This window comes from Hoplias malabaricus, chromosome Y (assembly GCF_029633855.1).
Source record: "Hoplias malabaricus isolate fHopMal1 chromosome Y, fHopMal1.hap1, whole genome shotgun sequence".
NCBI lineage: Eukaryota > Metazoa > Chordata > Actinopteri > Characiformes > Erythrinidae > Hoplias > Hoplias malabaricus.
The window spans coordinates 21429563-21447404 of NC_089820.1; the positions used below are offsets into that span (position 1 = coordinate 21429563).

Below are 17842 nucleotides of genomic sequence, written 5' to 3' on the forward strand. Positions count from 1 at the left end.
CTCCATTTATAACCCTTACCCTGAGCATCACATCATATCACCACATGTATTCCATACATTTATTTAAGAAAACAATACATGTTCTGTGGCTTTAAAGCTTTAAAAATAAGAGAAAATTGCCTGCCCAGCAGAATGCTCGGACCTAAGGGTCAGCTAATGTGACACTTGAGCTGTGTATGTGTCACATCAGCGCATGTAATGGTCAGAAAGCCTGACGTCTCTTTGCCTGCTGATTGGCACGAGGCCAAACTGTCCTGACACAGAGTGTGCAGTGGCAGGCCACAAGTTTCACCTCTAATCCACATGTTCCTCAGGGTGTCCAGGACATGACAGAGGGACATGCATTAAACGTTGTATTTCCATAAAAGCAGCTTTGCAGGAGAAGAAAAAAAAATGCTTAAATTTCAATGTCAACTTTGGGTCATTTCTTGGACCGGGACTTTAAAACGGGAAAAAATGGGAATATATGATTTTGTCTCAACAATAAAGGAATATAGGGCGGCACAGTGGTGCAGCAGTCACACAGCTCCAGGAACCAGGAGGTTGTGGGTTCGATTCCCGCTCCGGGTGACTGTCTGTGAGGAATTGGTGTGTTCTCCCTGTGTCCGCGTGGGTTTGCTCCGGGTGCTCTGGTTTCCTCCCACAGTCCAAAAACACACGTTGGTAGCTGGATTGGTGACTCAAAAAGTGTCTGTAGGTGTGAGTGAATGTGTGTGTTGCCCTGTGAAGGACTGGCGCCCCCTCCAGGGTGTATTCCCGCCTTGCGCCCAATGATTCCAGGTAGGCTCTGGACCCACCACGACCCTGAACTGCATAAGGGTTAATGATAATGATAATGAATAAAGGAATATAGCTTCTTTTCAAGATTCACTGATATTTAAAATCTTTTCAATGTATGATTCTTAGATCATGTCCAGATGCTTTTAGCCCTACACTTAAAAATGATACTCCTTCAAGGGTTAATTAGTTAAGACAATGAACAATCAACGGGCCGTTGTGGTTTTTGCAAAGTGAATCATTTGTCTAGACTGATGTAACCTCCTTGAAAATGGTTCTATATAGCACCAAAAATGGTGTCAGGCTTTTAGCCACATACAAAGCACTTTGGGTGATGTGCAGACCTGTATAAATCCATTGTCTTTACTCAAGACATTTTGAAGCATCATAATCTTGAAGTACCTCAGAATGTGCAGAATTGTGTGTGTGTGTGTGTGGGGGGTGTGTGTGGGGAGGGGTGCACACGGTTGATCACCCTGTGGTTCAGTTCACACTCTGAGTCTGTCTGAGAGAACAGATGAAGAGCCGCACTGGCGTCATACCTCCCAGAGTCCATCAGCTTAATAAAAGTGTCACAGCACCTGATTTGTTATGTCTGTAAATAACAGAGTGAGAAAGAGAGAGATAGAGAGTGAGAGAGAGAGAGAGAGAGAGAGAGAGAGAGAGAGAGAGTGAGAGAGAGAGAGAGAGAGAGAGACAAAGAGAAAAGGCACACCACACACCCGAAATGGTTCTTGGCTGGACTGCGTGGCTTCAAAAACATCTGTAATTGTTCATAAGGAATAATGTTATGCGTATACTTTCATCATCAGCCACAACATTAAAGCCTCTACCTTATTGGTCCACCTTGTAGATGTAAGGTCAGAGACAGCAGCTCATCTGTTGCTGCACGGTGTGTGTTGGTCATCCTTTAGTTCTTCATCAGTGGGCACAGGACCCTGTTGACTGGATGTTTTTGATCGGTGGACTACTCTCAGTCCAGCAGTGACACAGAGGGTTTAAACCTTCCAGCAGCACTGCTGTGTCTGATCCAACTCTACCAGCACAACCCACAGTAACTAGATTTCTTCAGACACTTACATTCTGCCCCTATTGCCCCGCATATCACAGCTGCTGGGTAAAAAGAATTTGTAAAATCAAAAGATAAAGATTTTTTTTCATTCCTGTTGTAAAAAGCAGCTGGCAATTTCCCAATATGTGTGAAAAAAGAGATACAAGGTTATGTCCTAAAAATGACTGTAAGCTGTAATTGCCCAATACACATCTCAACAGCCTCCTGTATGTAGAGCAGCTACATGATGCTGGTCCAGGCAAAAAAACCAAAACAGTCTTTGAGCAATTTAGCCAATAGCTTGTTTTGCCTTTTGGCTAAAGCTTTTAGCATCCTCATGTTCCTCCAGCCCCTGAGGCTAGCTTTGTCGGATAAACGCTATTCTGGTCAATTAAGCTCCATCCACTGATAGCTGCGGCTTAGGCCTGGGCTTTTTGGGGCCAGTCTCAGTGGAGTGCGGTGGAAAAGGTTAAAAACCTGGCCTGAATTTAAAAGGGAGAATTCTGCGGAGGTTAGTGAGCTGTGATAAAGACAGCGGTTATCCTGGAATACAATACTGGACTGGTTTCATCAGCCATTTCAATAACAACATTTTTCCCAAGGTCTTTATATGGACAGGTAGCTGAGGCCTGGAGTAAAGGTCTATTCAGTGGGAGAATGCCTTTGAAATTTTTTACATTAATCTTTAAGAGGCAAAAGTTATTGTTTCTGCTGTTATTTCCTCTGAAGAAAAATGCAGTGCCCCTATTGGTCAGGATTGTAAGGTAGGGTGACCAGATTAGAGATGGTGAAAAAGAGGACACGTCTCCGGGGGGAGGGGGACGGGGGTGGACGACTACTGACGTGCAGACTGACCAACTAAATGTTTAAAGAGAAGGTTATCGACCAATAACGGTAGCTCTACAGTCAGACCGTCCAATCAGAAGATTATAGGCTACTTCACCACTCCCCCTTCTCACTCAAGCGAACCAATCGGAGTAGGGGAGGGCGGGACTAGTTTGTGTACAAACTGTTTATCTTCAGATTCCTTCAAAAAAAAAAAAATCTTCATACAACATGGAAACTAGGATAGTTTTGAGCACAGTTGACGAATCAGCTTCAGTTCATTAAAGTTATGCGCCAATTCACCAGGCCTCATTTACATTTAATTAAAAGACAGAGAACATGTCAGATGGCTCAAGAGCCTCTGAGTGTGCTGGTAAGTGGAGCCTGAGGTAGAGTAGTGACTCCCCCTACTGACCAAATGTATAGTGTTAAAATCACACCAACTGGGATGTGTGACATAAACTAAATTTGTCAGCTGTATTTCAGATGCTAGAATGATGCATTGGTGGAAATTGATTATTTTTCTAAACTAATAGATTTAAAGAGTCTATTATTTCAGATACTGGTTATTTTTTCATACTGTTTATTACTTCTCTTGTGTTCTTTGGGTATGATAATGGTGTTGAGCAGACACTCTCTTCCCGATCGAATTACAGTGTATAGATCAATGTATTGTAAGAATTTTTACCCAAAGACTCTTATTGTTATTAGTGTGCTGTGTTTATCTGAGTTGGGAATCGAACCTCTATCTGCAGCGTGACATATGTGTTTTCTACAACACTAAACTGGCACTACATGATAAGTAGAAACTCATTTCAGTTGGTTCAGTCAAAGTCTTGAATGTTTTTATATTTATTCATTTGTTTTCCCCACTGTACAGGTATATTGTACACCATCTTTTTTTCTGCCACCTGTGTTTTTGGACGCTCTCGTCATGATTTAGTTCTGGTTGCAGACCTGATGCAACCCACAGGCATTTCATCTCAACAGGTTAAATTGCAGTGCACTGGAGAAGGAATGACACAAAATCCATTTCCAGACTATATCACTGCAGTGCCATAGCGGTGGATGAGGAGTAGCTGGGCCCCTGAACAGGAGCCATCATTAGGAGCACTTCCCTTCGCCCTTGAGAGACAAATAGCAATAAATAGTGTTGAACACACAGGGACTCCATGAATACTGCAGAAAGTGGCTGTGCGGCGGGATATAAATGTGTCTCCTCTGTAAATCAGGAGAAGATTGCAAGCCATTAGGTTGCCCGATGACGATGGTGCCATAGGAAAGGCACGGCTCATTACGGCAGATTGCAAATGTCATCCCAGTGTCTCACTCTCTGGCCCTGAGCAGAGGGGGAGAGGAGCGAAATTAATTTTGCATAGAGCCCAAATTCTTCTGAACATGAGCCAAATGCAAACCTGGGTCAGCTTTGATTAAATCACCAGTGTGCCTTCTGAAGGGAGTTCAACCAAACTGCATCAGAACCTATTTCCTTAACTGTTGCATATCGCACATATTTCAAATGGTATCCAATGATGCATGTTTTCCTGGTGGTTTACCACAATCTTTGTACATTTCTAGGAGCCTAACAAGCTAATGTTAGCATAATGTTAGCATAATCAACTATTGGTGAAAGCTACATTAACTCTGTTCTGCTAACTTAGTACCTCTCCGTACCCCTTTTCTGATAATGAAATAGTATTTGTCATAAAATTTTTGGAGATTACATCATAATATTAGCATCAAATATTGGTTAAGCAAAAATAAATGAATCACTACTCTCTAGCTAGGCTAAATATTCAGATACTGCATTTTAAAAGACTACCTTTCTAATGTTAGCAATTAGCACTTTTACCTTTAGCTGACAAATACAATACTTATCCAGGTTAACTTAGCAACTGCTTACATGCTATGCCAAAACATCAGCCGTGACTCTATACATTTAAGTTTGCAATGGCAAATCTAAATACTAAGCTTTTTATCTACAACATGTTAAATTTTGTTTGTTAGTTTTAAATTGGTTTGGCACGGTGGTGCAGCAGGTAATGTCACAGTCACACAGCTCCAGGAACCTGGAGTCTGTGGGTTCAAGCCCCACTCTGGGTGACTGTCTGTGAGGTGTTTGGTGTGTTCTCCCTGTGTTTGCATGGATTTCTGGTTTACTCCCACAGTTCAAAATAATAATAATAATAAAAACACATTGGTAAGTAGATTCAAAGTGTCAAAGGACTCAAAAAAGTGTCCATAGTTATGAGTGAATGTGTGAGTGTGTGAGTGTGTGTTGCCCTCTGAAGGATTGGCGCCCTCTCCAGGGTGTGTTCCTGCTTTGCACCCAGTGATTCTGGGTAGGCTCTGGACCCACCGTGACCCTGAACTGGATAAGCAGTTACAGACAATGAATGAATGAATGCCTTTCACTGAGAAATTGTAAATAAAGTGTGCATTTAGACTAGATTCCATGAATATGCTACTGACCTTTCTCTTCTTTCGATCCACAGATTGTCTGTTTGTGACGGATTATTTCACCCGGACGCCTCGAAAGCTCAACGCCTTCCGTTCCTTCGCCAGTGTGGAGTTGTTCCACTTCAGTGTGCCTGATGACACCGTGGTGGCCGTCTGGAACCTCATCACATTCAAAGAGCAGGGGGGCACCTTTGGAGACAGCTGCCCTGACCGCAATGTGACTGTGTGAGTAGGCCAGGATTTCCGTCTTCATCCTCACAGATAATTTCAATGCTCCTCAGTGGTGCAAAACCTATTTCTGCTTTCAGCAACAATGAGGTTTTCCAAGGCCCAATGCTGATGCTGATAATACCACTGTGCTGACTCGTGACTCTGAGACAATGTGTTCTGAAATGTACCAGAAAATTATATTTTTTTCCTGAGTCTGGTTGTTTGCGTTTTTCTTCTTCTTCTTCTTCTTCTTCTTCTTCTTCTTCTTCTTCTCTCTCTCTCTCTCTCTCTCTCTTTCTCACCATAAAAAAAAGGCATTTATTAACTCAGCGGGTGTTGCCAAGTCCCGGAAACTCAGTGTACTGTACACCAGAGATTCATAAATTTTACATGTGAGATGACACTATGATTAGATTGAGCTTCATACTTACTGATTTTCAATTGGATTTTCAGGCAGAACACAGTGTCACCCCAACCGTTCCGGTTTTAGAAAACTGTGGGGAAAGGAAAGACTACTGAAAAGCTGTTTTAAATAAAGAAATTTTTGTAATATATCATTATTATTAATGATCCCATCTGTTCCATAGTTTAAAACCAAGCTGAAAAAATTCCCAGTTTGATTTCTCAAAACCATCTGATGACAACCCATATTTTATTCACATAAACCAATTCAGCAGTTTAGTTCCTTCATACCATGATTATAAGGCATTTTCCTATCCCTGAATATGTATGCCTTGTAGAGGCCAGAAATGAACAGAGGTATGTAGATTAACACTAGAGAAGTGGGTTTTAGTGACAGTTCTATTAAGCTAGGTTCACCTTCAATGCTGTAAGCTTATACAGTACTATCACCATCAAAATTCCTTACTTTTTCTCTGAGACTCTTTAAAGGTTATAAACCTGGATTGAATTTAAAAGAGGGGATTTTACAAAGAGAAGAGTGGTCTGATAAAGACTCTCCAGTTACTTAGAAATACAGCAAGCGTACCAAAAAAAAAAAAAAAAAAACATTCAAGAGAGGAAGGTTTTGAAATGCAAAGTGGTAAAATGACTGTATGCATTCTGTGGCATGCCATTTGGCTGAGTGAATGTTCCATGTTATACAATGTGTTCTTTTTGCTTATACTTAACTCTCTTCATTTCTTTCATATCAACCTTGAATGATGTTATATCATGCTTTGCCTTTGCGTATCAGAGGACCACTGTTTAATTTTGCTATACTCTGTGCTAATGGAAACAGAGAGTGGAATTAGCATCACGCCTACAATAGTTTTCAAGTTCTGACTCACTAACTGTCATTAAACTTCCATTAGATGGGCTGACCTTGATTTTGCCTGCTGTTAAATGCATTGAAATAACTCATGCACTTTCTAAAATGTGCATTATAAAGTGTGAAAAAGCATGTCCTTGAGCAACAGTGCAGCCATGACCACTAGCCACAGCTAATCCCTTCTCAGTGAGAAGTTCGTTATGCCTTTGACATATAAAGATAAGGGGACTGTGTTATGGTCCATATGCTCTCATATTTGCACACTCTTCTGACCTTAAAATAAAATGCCATGAACAAAAAGGATAAACTATTGTAGAAAAACATGGCTGCCAAACATGTCTTTGTCTGGTTTTGGTCAATGTTATGAAAATACAAAGCAAATGAAACCAAGTACTGTCACAATTGTTCTGTATACTACTGTTTTTAACCACACTAGGTCAAATGATGTAGTCAGACCTCAAATTTGACCCATTATTATAAGTAAAGTACTAATTGTCTTTTACTGAAATTGTCTCCAATAAAATTATAATATTAGTTTAATGCACCCTCAAAATTTGCATATCTGTAGCTGCCAGATTTTATAAATCTGCACTAATAGCGCTTAGAACATTATTATGTTGTGCTTGGCAACTGGGAAATACTGTCTGTCCACTTGTAAACAGCACTCAGACAGCCACTGGAGTGGTGTGTACAAGGTGGAAACTCAGGATTGATGATGCTTATGTTTATAATGTCTGGCGTATATCACAATCTTTTACCTGTTCCACTGTAGAAAATGGTGATCTTCCTGCCACCATTTTGTCCTATCAGTGTTTATGCCTTAAAGTTTAGTTCATTTTTTCCTGTTATTACAAGGCTTAAAGCAACACTATGTAAGATTAGATATTTCCTGGGCTCCCCCTAGTGTTGCAGAATGTAATTTACTTTTACAGCACTGTCCTGAAAACAAGGCAAGGCAAATTTATTTATAGAGCCTCATTCATACCCAATGACAATCCAGTGTGCTTTACAAAAAAGTACATCAATGGGGTAATTTTCCTACCCTCCCCGCAAAAGCTACATAGTACAGTTTGTGCAGTGCTGAGCCTGGACTAGCAATGACAGGCTCCCTGATATAAGTTACTGATGCACCACAATGGTTTTGAAGCTGTAATGTTACTTAATTCCTTTGCACGTTTCACAGTGTTTGTGGGTGAGTGTCTTTTAGACCCACCTTGTGTTTTGTCATTAGCTGACAGAACTTCAAATAAACAACAGCCCCTATTAAAGTTGTGTTTCACTATGTAACATATTCACACTTCCGTTGAGTACCTGAATGCTGGATTAGTAGTGATAAAGTCATCTTTATATAACGTCATGATTAGTTAACGAACTTGGAGAATATAATATTTTACTGATGTATTATTTTCTATTCAGATGCGCTATAGAATAGTTATATGTGCTTAGAGGTTTAAGTGCACTCTGTAAAAATGAGAGCAATGCCTTCTGTTGTTTTATTCCATCATTAGCTGGAATTGTTTGGGGCACAGAGGGAGCTTTCAATCATTGGCCAATATGCAGAACAAAGGAGGAGGAGGAGGAGGAGGGATAGAGGAACATTACTGTGATGTTACATATACTACAGTAAAACTACCGCCACACTGAGAGAGTTTCAGTAATGGAAAAGTATGACTCCAGACTAACATGGTATAGTAGTTGCACTGAGGATAAAATACCTCTGCTGTGTTGTAGACAGATGTCTGGCACAGTGGTTTAACAGAACACTATCGATATATATATCACCAAGTAGTGATTGTCTTGAGTCCTGAGGCTCTGTCCTATGTAAAGATCATATTGACATTTGATTGTAAAGTTTTTGGTCTCATCACTGGTTGAATATTTTATTTTATCTTTACAAAAATTGTATTGACACCAATAAAGGCATATATTTTAAAATCCATGAGCACCACAAGCACATGTTATGATGCCATAAAATGGATGTATATTCTAGAACACTGCTTTAAGGGAAATTAATATTGGAAAGTGTGATTAATAGTGGGCATCCCCAAATGGTGGATCGTGGTCCAGATCTGCACTGAGTGATTGTTCTGTCCAGATCCATGACCAATTTTAAATAAATTGCTGAGAATAAATAGCAATATTCATGAAGCAATATTTTTTTTTTCAAACAGTCATAGTAATAGACAACAGGCACAGCTAATCCAATTAATACAGCAACAGCTTCACTCAGGCGAACAAATCCAATTGATTGTTTACCTTGTGTGGCCACTTTGAGACAAAGCACACATCTTGAGGTTTGGACCTTTGCTCAGAGGGCATTTTAGGAACTGGACCTTTTTGGATTTTAGCTGAATTCTCCTGATATAAGGATAGATCTCTGTCTTAAGTTTGAAAACTAGAAACTTTTTCACTCCTAATGTCAGGCATAATTCCAGGGGCATATACTGTAATAATTACAACATGCACAGCTGTGTCGCAGCTTGAGTGCTAATGAAAATAATGTCTTTGGGGCTTGTGTGAAGCAATATGTACGACCTGCCCATGGATAGAATATTGTTTGACAGCTTTGTTGCTCACCTCAAGAGAAACAATGGGAGTGGCATTGCTCTAATGATTCGTCTAATCCAATTACTTCCTTAGATATTGCTGTTATTGTTTCACAATGTTTGTGCTTGCACAGTGTAAGATTAAAACTTGTGTGAACAATTATGTGCTGATGGGGAGATGTATCTGTGTTCCTTGCACTGAATGTATGGTTTTAGTGATTTTAAAATGGTCTACTACCTTGATTTTAAACTTAGGTCCTTAAAATCGTTCTTCATTAAGGCTATGCCTGGTGACAGTCCAACTATTATCATGATATATTAGCCTCTTGTGTAGTCATTGGATCTCTCAACACACTTGGAGAAGACTAACTCAACAGCTTTTCTTAAGATAGTTATTAGACTCTCACTTTGGGTAGCATCAAATGGTGCTTTTCCACTATGTGGCATCTACTCTATTCGACTCTATGTGGCTTTTTGGTCTATGGTCTGGTGGTAGCTTTTCCACTAGCATTCGAAAATAAAGCTAGTGATGTCACTAAACATCATCTCTAATGTGAGCTGCGGGTTTTAGAAACCACAACAACAGCAGTTGTTTACTCATTGTGCATTTGCGTGTTGCCCCCGGTCCAGACAAATCATTAGAGTTTTTCATTTCTTGTTGCTCAATCCATCTCTCATTGGATTCTATATTGTCCACCAATCCAAGGAATGTTTTACCCTTTCAGAATACCCAGCAACATTTTAGAAGCTGTCACTGTCATTTGAATAAAACTAATGTGACCACTTTTCAGGCTAGTTAGTGCTGGATGTCTGCATTTTCATCATGATTTGCAGATGACGCTTTGTATTGCGCTTGATGTAAGGCTTGGATGCAGCTGCTCAGCCATGAAAATCCATTCCATGAAGCTCTTTACATACTGTTCTACTTTGGAGTTCTATAGTGATTGACTCTGCAGAAAGTTGATGGCCTCTGTGCACTATGCGCCTCAGCATCCACTGACCCCACTCTGTCATTTTATATGGCCTGCCACTTTGTGGCTGAGTTGCTGTTGTTCCAAATTGCTGTTTGTAGAAGAGGTCTGCATGCCTATGTGCTTGTTTTTATACATCTATGGCCATGGAAGTGATTGAAACCTGAATTCAGTAATTTGGATGGGTGAGTGACTACTTTTGGCCATATAGTGTATTTTCCACATGCTTATTTTTTTACAACTATAGGCCTATTTTTCCTCACCTCATTTTCAGATATGCCTCTGTAAGGAGACAACCATCTAAAGTAACCACCCATGGCTCATCTACACTCATATATGAGCTAATATTCTTAAGGTGGTTGCTAAAGAGTCTCCGTTCACTGCATCCAACACATGAGCTGAACAACATCACAGGTGAGCTCATTCTGCGATGAGCTAAACATGGAGCCCCAGTGGTTCCAAAACAGCCACAGTGGAACCAGGCAGCATACTAAGACACTAATTAAAGGACCACATGAAGCCCTCTCAGCCCTTTCTGTCATCTTCTGCATGCTCTCCCTCTCCCTCCTCACCCCTAACGTCCCTCTCGCCCAGCCGCCAGTGCCAGGTCCCATCACTGTGGCGATAACGAAGGGGTCCGGCGGCCATTCTGTCGATTCAGCTGTCAAAAAGCAGGCAGGGGGCGCTATAACGAGGCGATAATTAAACGGGGCTGCTGCCAGCGGCTGGGGAGAGATAAAGCAAGAAGATAAGACCATGGGGAGGGAACAAGGCAGCGGGATGAACTGGGGGCAAGTGGGAAGCAGCCACACGCTGCTGCTCTGAGATCGATATCTTAGCGTCGGACCAGCCATGACAACTCTAATTAGGCCCAGTACAAACCAGGGAGCTGGAGTGCAGCAGAACTCAAAAGGTCTGACCGCAAGTTTCTGTCAAGATAGTTCAGCCAGAAATCAAATGAAGGCTGCCAGTATCATATTTACTTGAATCCTGTCTCATATACAAACATTGACATAACCATGCCATCCAAACATGACACAGCAGATTATTATAGCATCTCTCAATGTATTTCACAGTAATATTAAAATGACACTGTTTTATTATTGAACATAATCCGGCATTAAATCTCATTAGCAACTGAACATCAGCCAAACTGCATGTCTAAGTCATCACATGCTTCAGTCTGGTAAAGGGCAAGCTTTTAACTAAGCTCATGAAGACTGGTAGAGTTGCTTTTGGAAAATAGTTGTATAAATAAAAATAGCAGTAGCCATTAGTCAGTGAAGACCATCAAACCTGTAAACCATATATCAAAACAGAACAAGACGCATTGAGTCTGAGTAAAAACCAAAACCAGGACACATCTGATCAGAGTACAGTAATACCTTGACTTATGAGTTTAATTCTTTCTGTGACTGAGCTCATAACTCAATTTGTTTGTATATCAAATTAAATGTCCCCATTAAAATGAATTGAAATGCCCGCACAAGTTTTTTGTTAGTGTTTTTAAATATAAAAAATTACTTTATAATAACAAATAATGTATAAAAAGGCAGCACGATGGTGCAGCATGTAGTGTCGCAGTCAAACAGCTCCAGGGACCCACCGTGACCCTAAACTGAATAAGCGTTTACAGACAATGAATAAATGTATAAAAAATAAAAATACATAAAGAGAATGTAAAGAAAAAACTATTCAATTAAAAACTGTTCTATTAAGTGTTAAGTATGAAGATGCTGGCGGAGGTGGAGGAGGTTGGGGGAATGTATTCTGTTCATTCTCTATAGCTTAACTTAACTTACTCACTACTTACTTGATGTGAGAGAGATGCACGGCAGGATAACCAAGGGAACTGTATGCTCACTAGGCTACCAAGTGGTGGGTGGCGTAAGCTCACTCACTCATAACTCAGATCTCGGCTCGCATCATAAAGCAAATATATATATATATAAATAGGCAATAGGAAATAGAAAGCTAAGTTTGGCCACATAAAAATTGTGATGCAGCCCGATCTGGACAAGTTGTGACGTAAACACTATATGCAATATCCATCAACAGCGAAACTGAAATAATATACAATTTGTAGTAAATTCTTATAGTAACATAATTTCTAAACACTTGAACTTGCATTATTTTGCTATATTTGTGCTCAAAACACATGCAGAAAGGTTACATTGACACAGCACAACATTTAAAAACCTGGATACTGAACAAGAAGAGCAGTGACTTGTTTATCCATGTCATCAAATCTGACTGAGACTGGCCATTTACAGTCTTGAGAATGGACTCCAGTCTTACACCACTGCTTTATTTATTTGTTTGTCTTTTCCAGACAATGACACATAAAGAAGTCTGTCTGATAATACTTGTCAAATCTTGGAGGTTTTATTTGTTTATTTAGGCATTTACACTTGGTGGGAAATAAAGACGCAACCATGAATTATTAGTTAAATTACCATCCCAGCTCCTGTGCCAAATATGAGCAATTATTGATTCTGTGTGGAAGTGTTGCTTTGAGGTCGTTAGGCAGAGACGGGTTTATAAATAAGTAGACAGTGCCTTTATGTGCTAGATCATAATCCAGATGTGTGATAAGACATGTTCTCCCGCTTCACTTGGATATGATTTTTTTTCTGCATTAATATTTATAGAATTTTTTTTTCTTTGTTTAATCTCTTTGATCCTCGTATGTGCTTTGAAGATACCTGAAATGAAGACATCAGCCTGGCTGTTAGAGTCTAATTCCCGTCATACGCTCACTCTGGGCCAGTTGTTCTATGTGTGTGAATTTTTCTAATGGGAGAATATTGAAACAATGATAGAAATCCATTGCCTCAATTAAAGGCTCCAAGCCAATCAGCAGCCTGTGCCTGTTTATTTAGACAAACACAAGAACAGGCAGATTTATGCCATTCATTTGCATAATATCAGATCCAAGGCATGAGTGCATCAACAAAGCTAATCAAGTCATAAACTGGGAGACGAGGGACATGAACATGAAGATGGTGTGTGTGTGTGTGTGAGAGAGAGAGAGAGAGAGAGAGAAAGAGAGAGAGAGAGAGAGAGAGAGAGAGAGAGAGAGGAATTGGGAGAGGGGAGTGGTGAGAGAAACACTAATATGATTCAACTTGTTTCTATGACCTCCTAAAGCTTCGTAAAGCTCAGTGGTTCTGCAGCATGTATCCTGAGCTCTGTGTGGTTGGGGATGTGGAAGTGGATGTAAATCTTTCAAAATGTATTACTGTTGGTTTTATTAAAGTACTCCAGCCCCTTATCTAATAGTGGGCTGCATTAAAGTTCCCAGGGATGAGAAGCTGGACTAGTGTAGGTTTAATTCATTAAAAGTACTGGGCTCAAAACATGTGATATACTTACCTCAACTTTTTAAACTTGCCTTCCAGCCAATGGCAGCAAGCTCTGCATCTTTTAAAGTGGAATTATATATTTGAGCAAGAAACAGACTGTAGATTGTTTGCTGCTGAAATTGAACTTGTCTGTATTTTTGTTATATTATTGTGTAGCATCTTTCAGTATGGGTTTACTTTCATGCTGTTTGGGCATGTCTCCTGAATATGGAGTCATTTCTTCCTTATGTAATGCAACTAACAAGCAGAAATAGGGCAACATCTTCATCTATTATCATGCTTTTCAAGGTTTAGGGGCATCTCCACCATCCAAATGCCTCCATATGCAGATTCTTGGCCATGACTGAGTGGACAAAGTGAGAGAGAGAGAACTCCCTGAGCCAATTCAGACAGAGACACTTTGGTTGTTTCCTAATACCCGAGCTAGGGATGCGTAAAAACACCAGACCTTTTTCCAGTGTGCAAATAGCTGGAAGAGGTAACAACTGGTGAGGAATATAGCCTTTAAGAATGGGGTAAGTGCTGTATGTGCCTGTAAAGTACACTGTGTTATCTTCTGGTAATACAGGCACTCTTTTAATGAGAAAAGAAATCTAACCCCCCTCTAATTGACATTGGAGGGGTTTAGAGGGTTTTGACCTTTGAAAGTATAATATTTCAAAGGTTGTTGATTTGATCACGGACATCCATTCACAGGGGGGCAACACTTCAGCAAAGACCCCAGCGGCAGATCCAGGGTCAGAGCAATCCCGGGCTGACAAGTGTCGCATTAATGCGTGTGGAGGCAGCACTAATTGGGTCATAACAGACTGTTGCCTGCTCTGCCATGGATAATGAAGCCGGGGCTTTGGAGCACGTCTCGCCAAGCAGCGGTGCATGAGGCATGGAAGAAGTTTGTCCACGGGGGGGAAGAAAAAAACACAAACTAGCCAGCCCCCTCATGTTATCTGGGAGCTTAGTGTAACCGTGCTGACTGTGATGCCGCTTTGCGCTTGTTGAACGGTTCTGATCTGACGAGTGTGAAATAAATGCAGAATCCAAGCTTCCCTCCCACTACCATCCCCTGCCTTTTGTTGCACATCTTATAAGGAATACAGCTTTTTCCACCCTCGTCTGCACTTTCGTCTGTAGTGATTAGCAATTAGCACTTAGCTTCAAAGTTCTGTGGATTTTCTTTTTACAATTATAGAAAACTCAAGCCCTGTTTATTGTTGAGTTTCATTGTTTATTATTTTAGCTTTTATATTTTATGATTAAAACATTTTTGCAAGCGGCACGGTGGCGCAGCAGGTAGTGTCGCAGTCACACAGCTCCAGGGACCTGGAAGGTTGTGGGTTCGATTCCCGCTCCGTGTGACTGTCTGTGAGGAGTTGGTGTGTTCTCCCCATGTCCGCGTGGGTTTCTTCCGGGTGCTCTGGTTTCCTCCCACAGTCCAAAAACACACGTTGGTAGGTGGATTGGCGACTCAAAAGTGTCTGTAGGTGTGAATGTGTGTGTGTGTGTTGCCCTGTGAAGGACTGGTGACCCCTCCAGGGTGTATTCCTGCTTTGCGCCCAATGATTCCAGGTAGGCTCTGGACCCACTGTGACCCTGAACTGGATAAGGGTTACAGACAATGAATGAATGAACATTTTTGCAGATCGCACCTAATAATTCATCATCAATTCCTCCCTGTTTGCTAAGATTCCTCTTGTCACATGAGTGGTCACACACCCGTGGCTTACATTGCACACCATATGAGGGAAGACCATCCTAGTCACCCAGAAAATGAGGCCACTTGTGCTTTCTAGGACCCTCAGCTTGTGACGGGGACCAGAGCACCACAGGGGATAGAGTCAGCAATCTCTCAGGTTAAGCTGAGAATTCAGTGGCATTTCTGGACATTGTTGTTTGGTAATATTTGTGGAAGCAACGGCAAATGGCATTTTTACGCAAGTTGTTTCCAGTTTCCTTGAACCTGTTGATGCTGAAGTGCACCACAGAGATGCAATCCTGCCTTGAGCTCATTATGGAGCATTGTGCCTCATTTATCAACTGTTCTTAACGAGACATTTGATCTTTTCGAGATAGACAGGAACACCTCCGGCTGAAGGAGAGCAGCATTGTTTCTTTCTCAGACAAATCAGCCGTCTTAACCTCAAAAAGTTTAACCTCAAAAATACAGAGAGTGTGTCGTGTATCGATTCACTACAGAACATACATTTCATGGTGCTTTTCCACTGCATGATACCTACTCAACTCAACACTGCTTGGCTCTACTCGCTTTTTGTTCCCTGGGATCTGGTTCCTTTTCCACTAAAATGGGTCTCTCCCAAAATGTAGCCAGTGATGTCGCATAATAATAATAATAATAATAATAATAAATGGAATTTTTAAAGCGCTTTTCAGTAACCCAAAGACGCTGTTACAATCAGATGAACACATGAACACAATCACATCCATAACACTACATAACATACAATGATACAAAACAGGAACAAGGGTAAAAACAAACAAGGGCTAATCAGAAACAGAGGGATTAAATGCAGCCGCAAACAGGTGTGTTTTAAGTTTGGATTTAAATAGTGATAGAGATATTGACTGTTGAATTTCTGGAGGAAGGGAGTTCCAGAGGCGGGGGGCATGTCTGGAGAAGGCTCGATCTCCAAGACTACGCAGCTTAGAGGGGGGGGGTGGTGAGTAAACCAGCTGAGGAAGATCTGAGAATGCGATTAGGTGTGTATGGTTGAAGAAGGTCCGATAAGTAAGAGGGAGCTTGGTTATTGAGAGCTTTGTAGGTGCGAAGGAGGATTTTGAACTGAATACGATATTTAAAAGGAAGCCAGTGGAGGTTGTGGAGAACTGGGGTGATGTGGTGGTGGGACCGGGTGTGGGTGAGGATACGGGCAGCAGAGTTCTGGACCATTTGGAGTTTATGTAGTAGTGAGGAGCTAATGCCAGAAAGAAGAGAGTTACAATAGTCAAGACGGCTGGAGATGAATGCATGGATGAGGCGTTCAGAGGCAGACTGGGAAAGAGAAGGACGGATTTTAGCAATGTTGCGAAGGTGGAAGAATGACGGAACTAACATGGGAATGAAACGTGAGCGTAGAGTCAAGGGTGACACCAAGATTTTGGACCACAGTGGAGGGGGACAGGGTGACATCATCAATTGAGAGTGTGAGTTTTATTTAGGTTAGATTTGGAGCCAATGATGATTAGGTCAGTTTTATTACTATTAAGCATCAGTGAATTTTGTGTCATCCAGTGCCTGATTTTTGAGAGACATAGTTCCAATTTGGAGAGTGGTGGGTTGTTGAAAGAATTGGTCCGGAGGTAAATCTGTGTGTCATCAGCGTAACAGTGAAAATCAAGATTGAAATGACGGATAATATGGCCGAGGGGAAGTACATAGACAATAAACAGTAATGGGCCAAGGACAGAGCCTTGTGGGACCCCTTGTGAGATGGATGAAATGGTTGAACTATGTCCAGAAAGTGTGACAAATTGTTTTCGATCTGTTAGGTAAGATCTAAACCAGTCAACGGCAGAACCAGTGACACCCAGCTCACGCAGTCTTGAGAGGAGGATGGCATGATTTACTGTGTCAAAGGCAGAACTTAAGTCAAGGAGGACCAGAATACTTAGAGCTCCCGTATCTGCAGCCACCAGCAGATCATTGATAACTTTGACCAAGGCAGTTTCGGTACTATGGTGAGGGCGAAAACCAGACTGAAATGAGTCGAGGAGGTTATTGGATTCTAGATATGTTGTCAGCTGGGTGGCTACAACACGCTCAAGGATTTTAGAAAAAAAATGGAAGATTTGAAATCGGACGGAAATTATTTAGATTTGCTGGGCCAAGACCAGGTTTTTTAAGGATAGGTGTAACTGCAGCTAATTTGTAAACTGAGGGGATACAGCCAGAAAACAGTGAATGGTTAATAATAGAGGTTAGATGAGGGACCAAAGCAGTCATGCAGGCTTTCGTTAGTGAGGTAGGGAGGGGATCAAGAGAGCAGGTGGTACTTTTAGAATGGGTAATGATATCACTGATAAGAGAAGGAGTAACCGGGCTGAAATAAAAAAAACAGGGCGTGGATATAGAACAGACTGAGGGCTGTGGAGACAGTGAGGAAGGAAAGGTGGATTTAGATGAGATAATCGTAAGAGAGTTATTAATATTGGAAATTTTATCCTCAAAGAAGTGTAAGAAGGAGTTACAGAGTTCAGAGGAGGGTGTCATGTTGCTGCCAGGGGCTTTGAAAAGTTTAGAGATTGTTGTAAAGAGATTACGGGGGTTAGCATTAGGCCTATTAATAAGACCTGAGAGATACCTAGACTTGGTGGTGTGTAAGGAATCTCTGTATTTGTGCATGTGTTGCAGA

The 17842-nt window shown here is 41.1% G+C and overlaps 1 protein-coding gene across 1 annotated transcript in view; it reads left to right on the forward strand.

Moving 5' to 3' along the window:
- Positions 1-17842, forward strand: part of LOC136679078 (transmembrane protein 8B-like) — a 227492-nt gene that overhangs the window by 63987 nt on the left and 145663 nt on the right. Inside the window, exon 2 of the mRNA XM_066657358.1 lies at positions 5149-5338. Coding sequence (XP_066513455.1) covers positions 5149-5338 — 190 coding nt within the window. The remainder of the gene's footprint in view (positions 1-5148; positions 5339-17842) is intronic.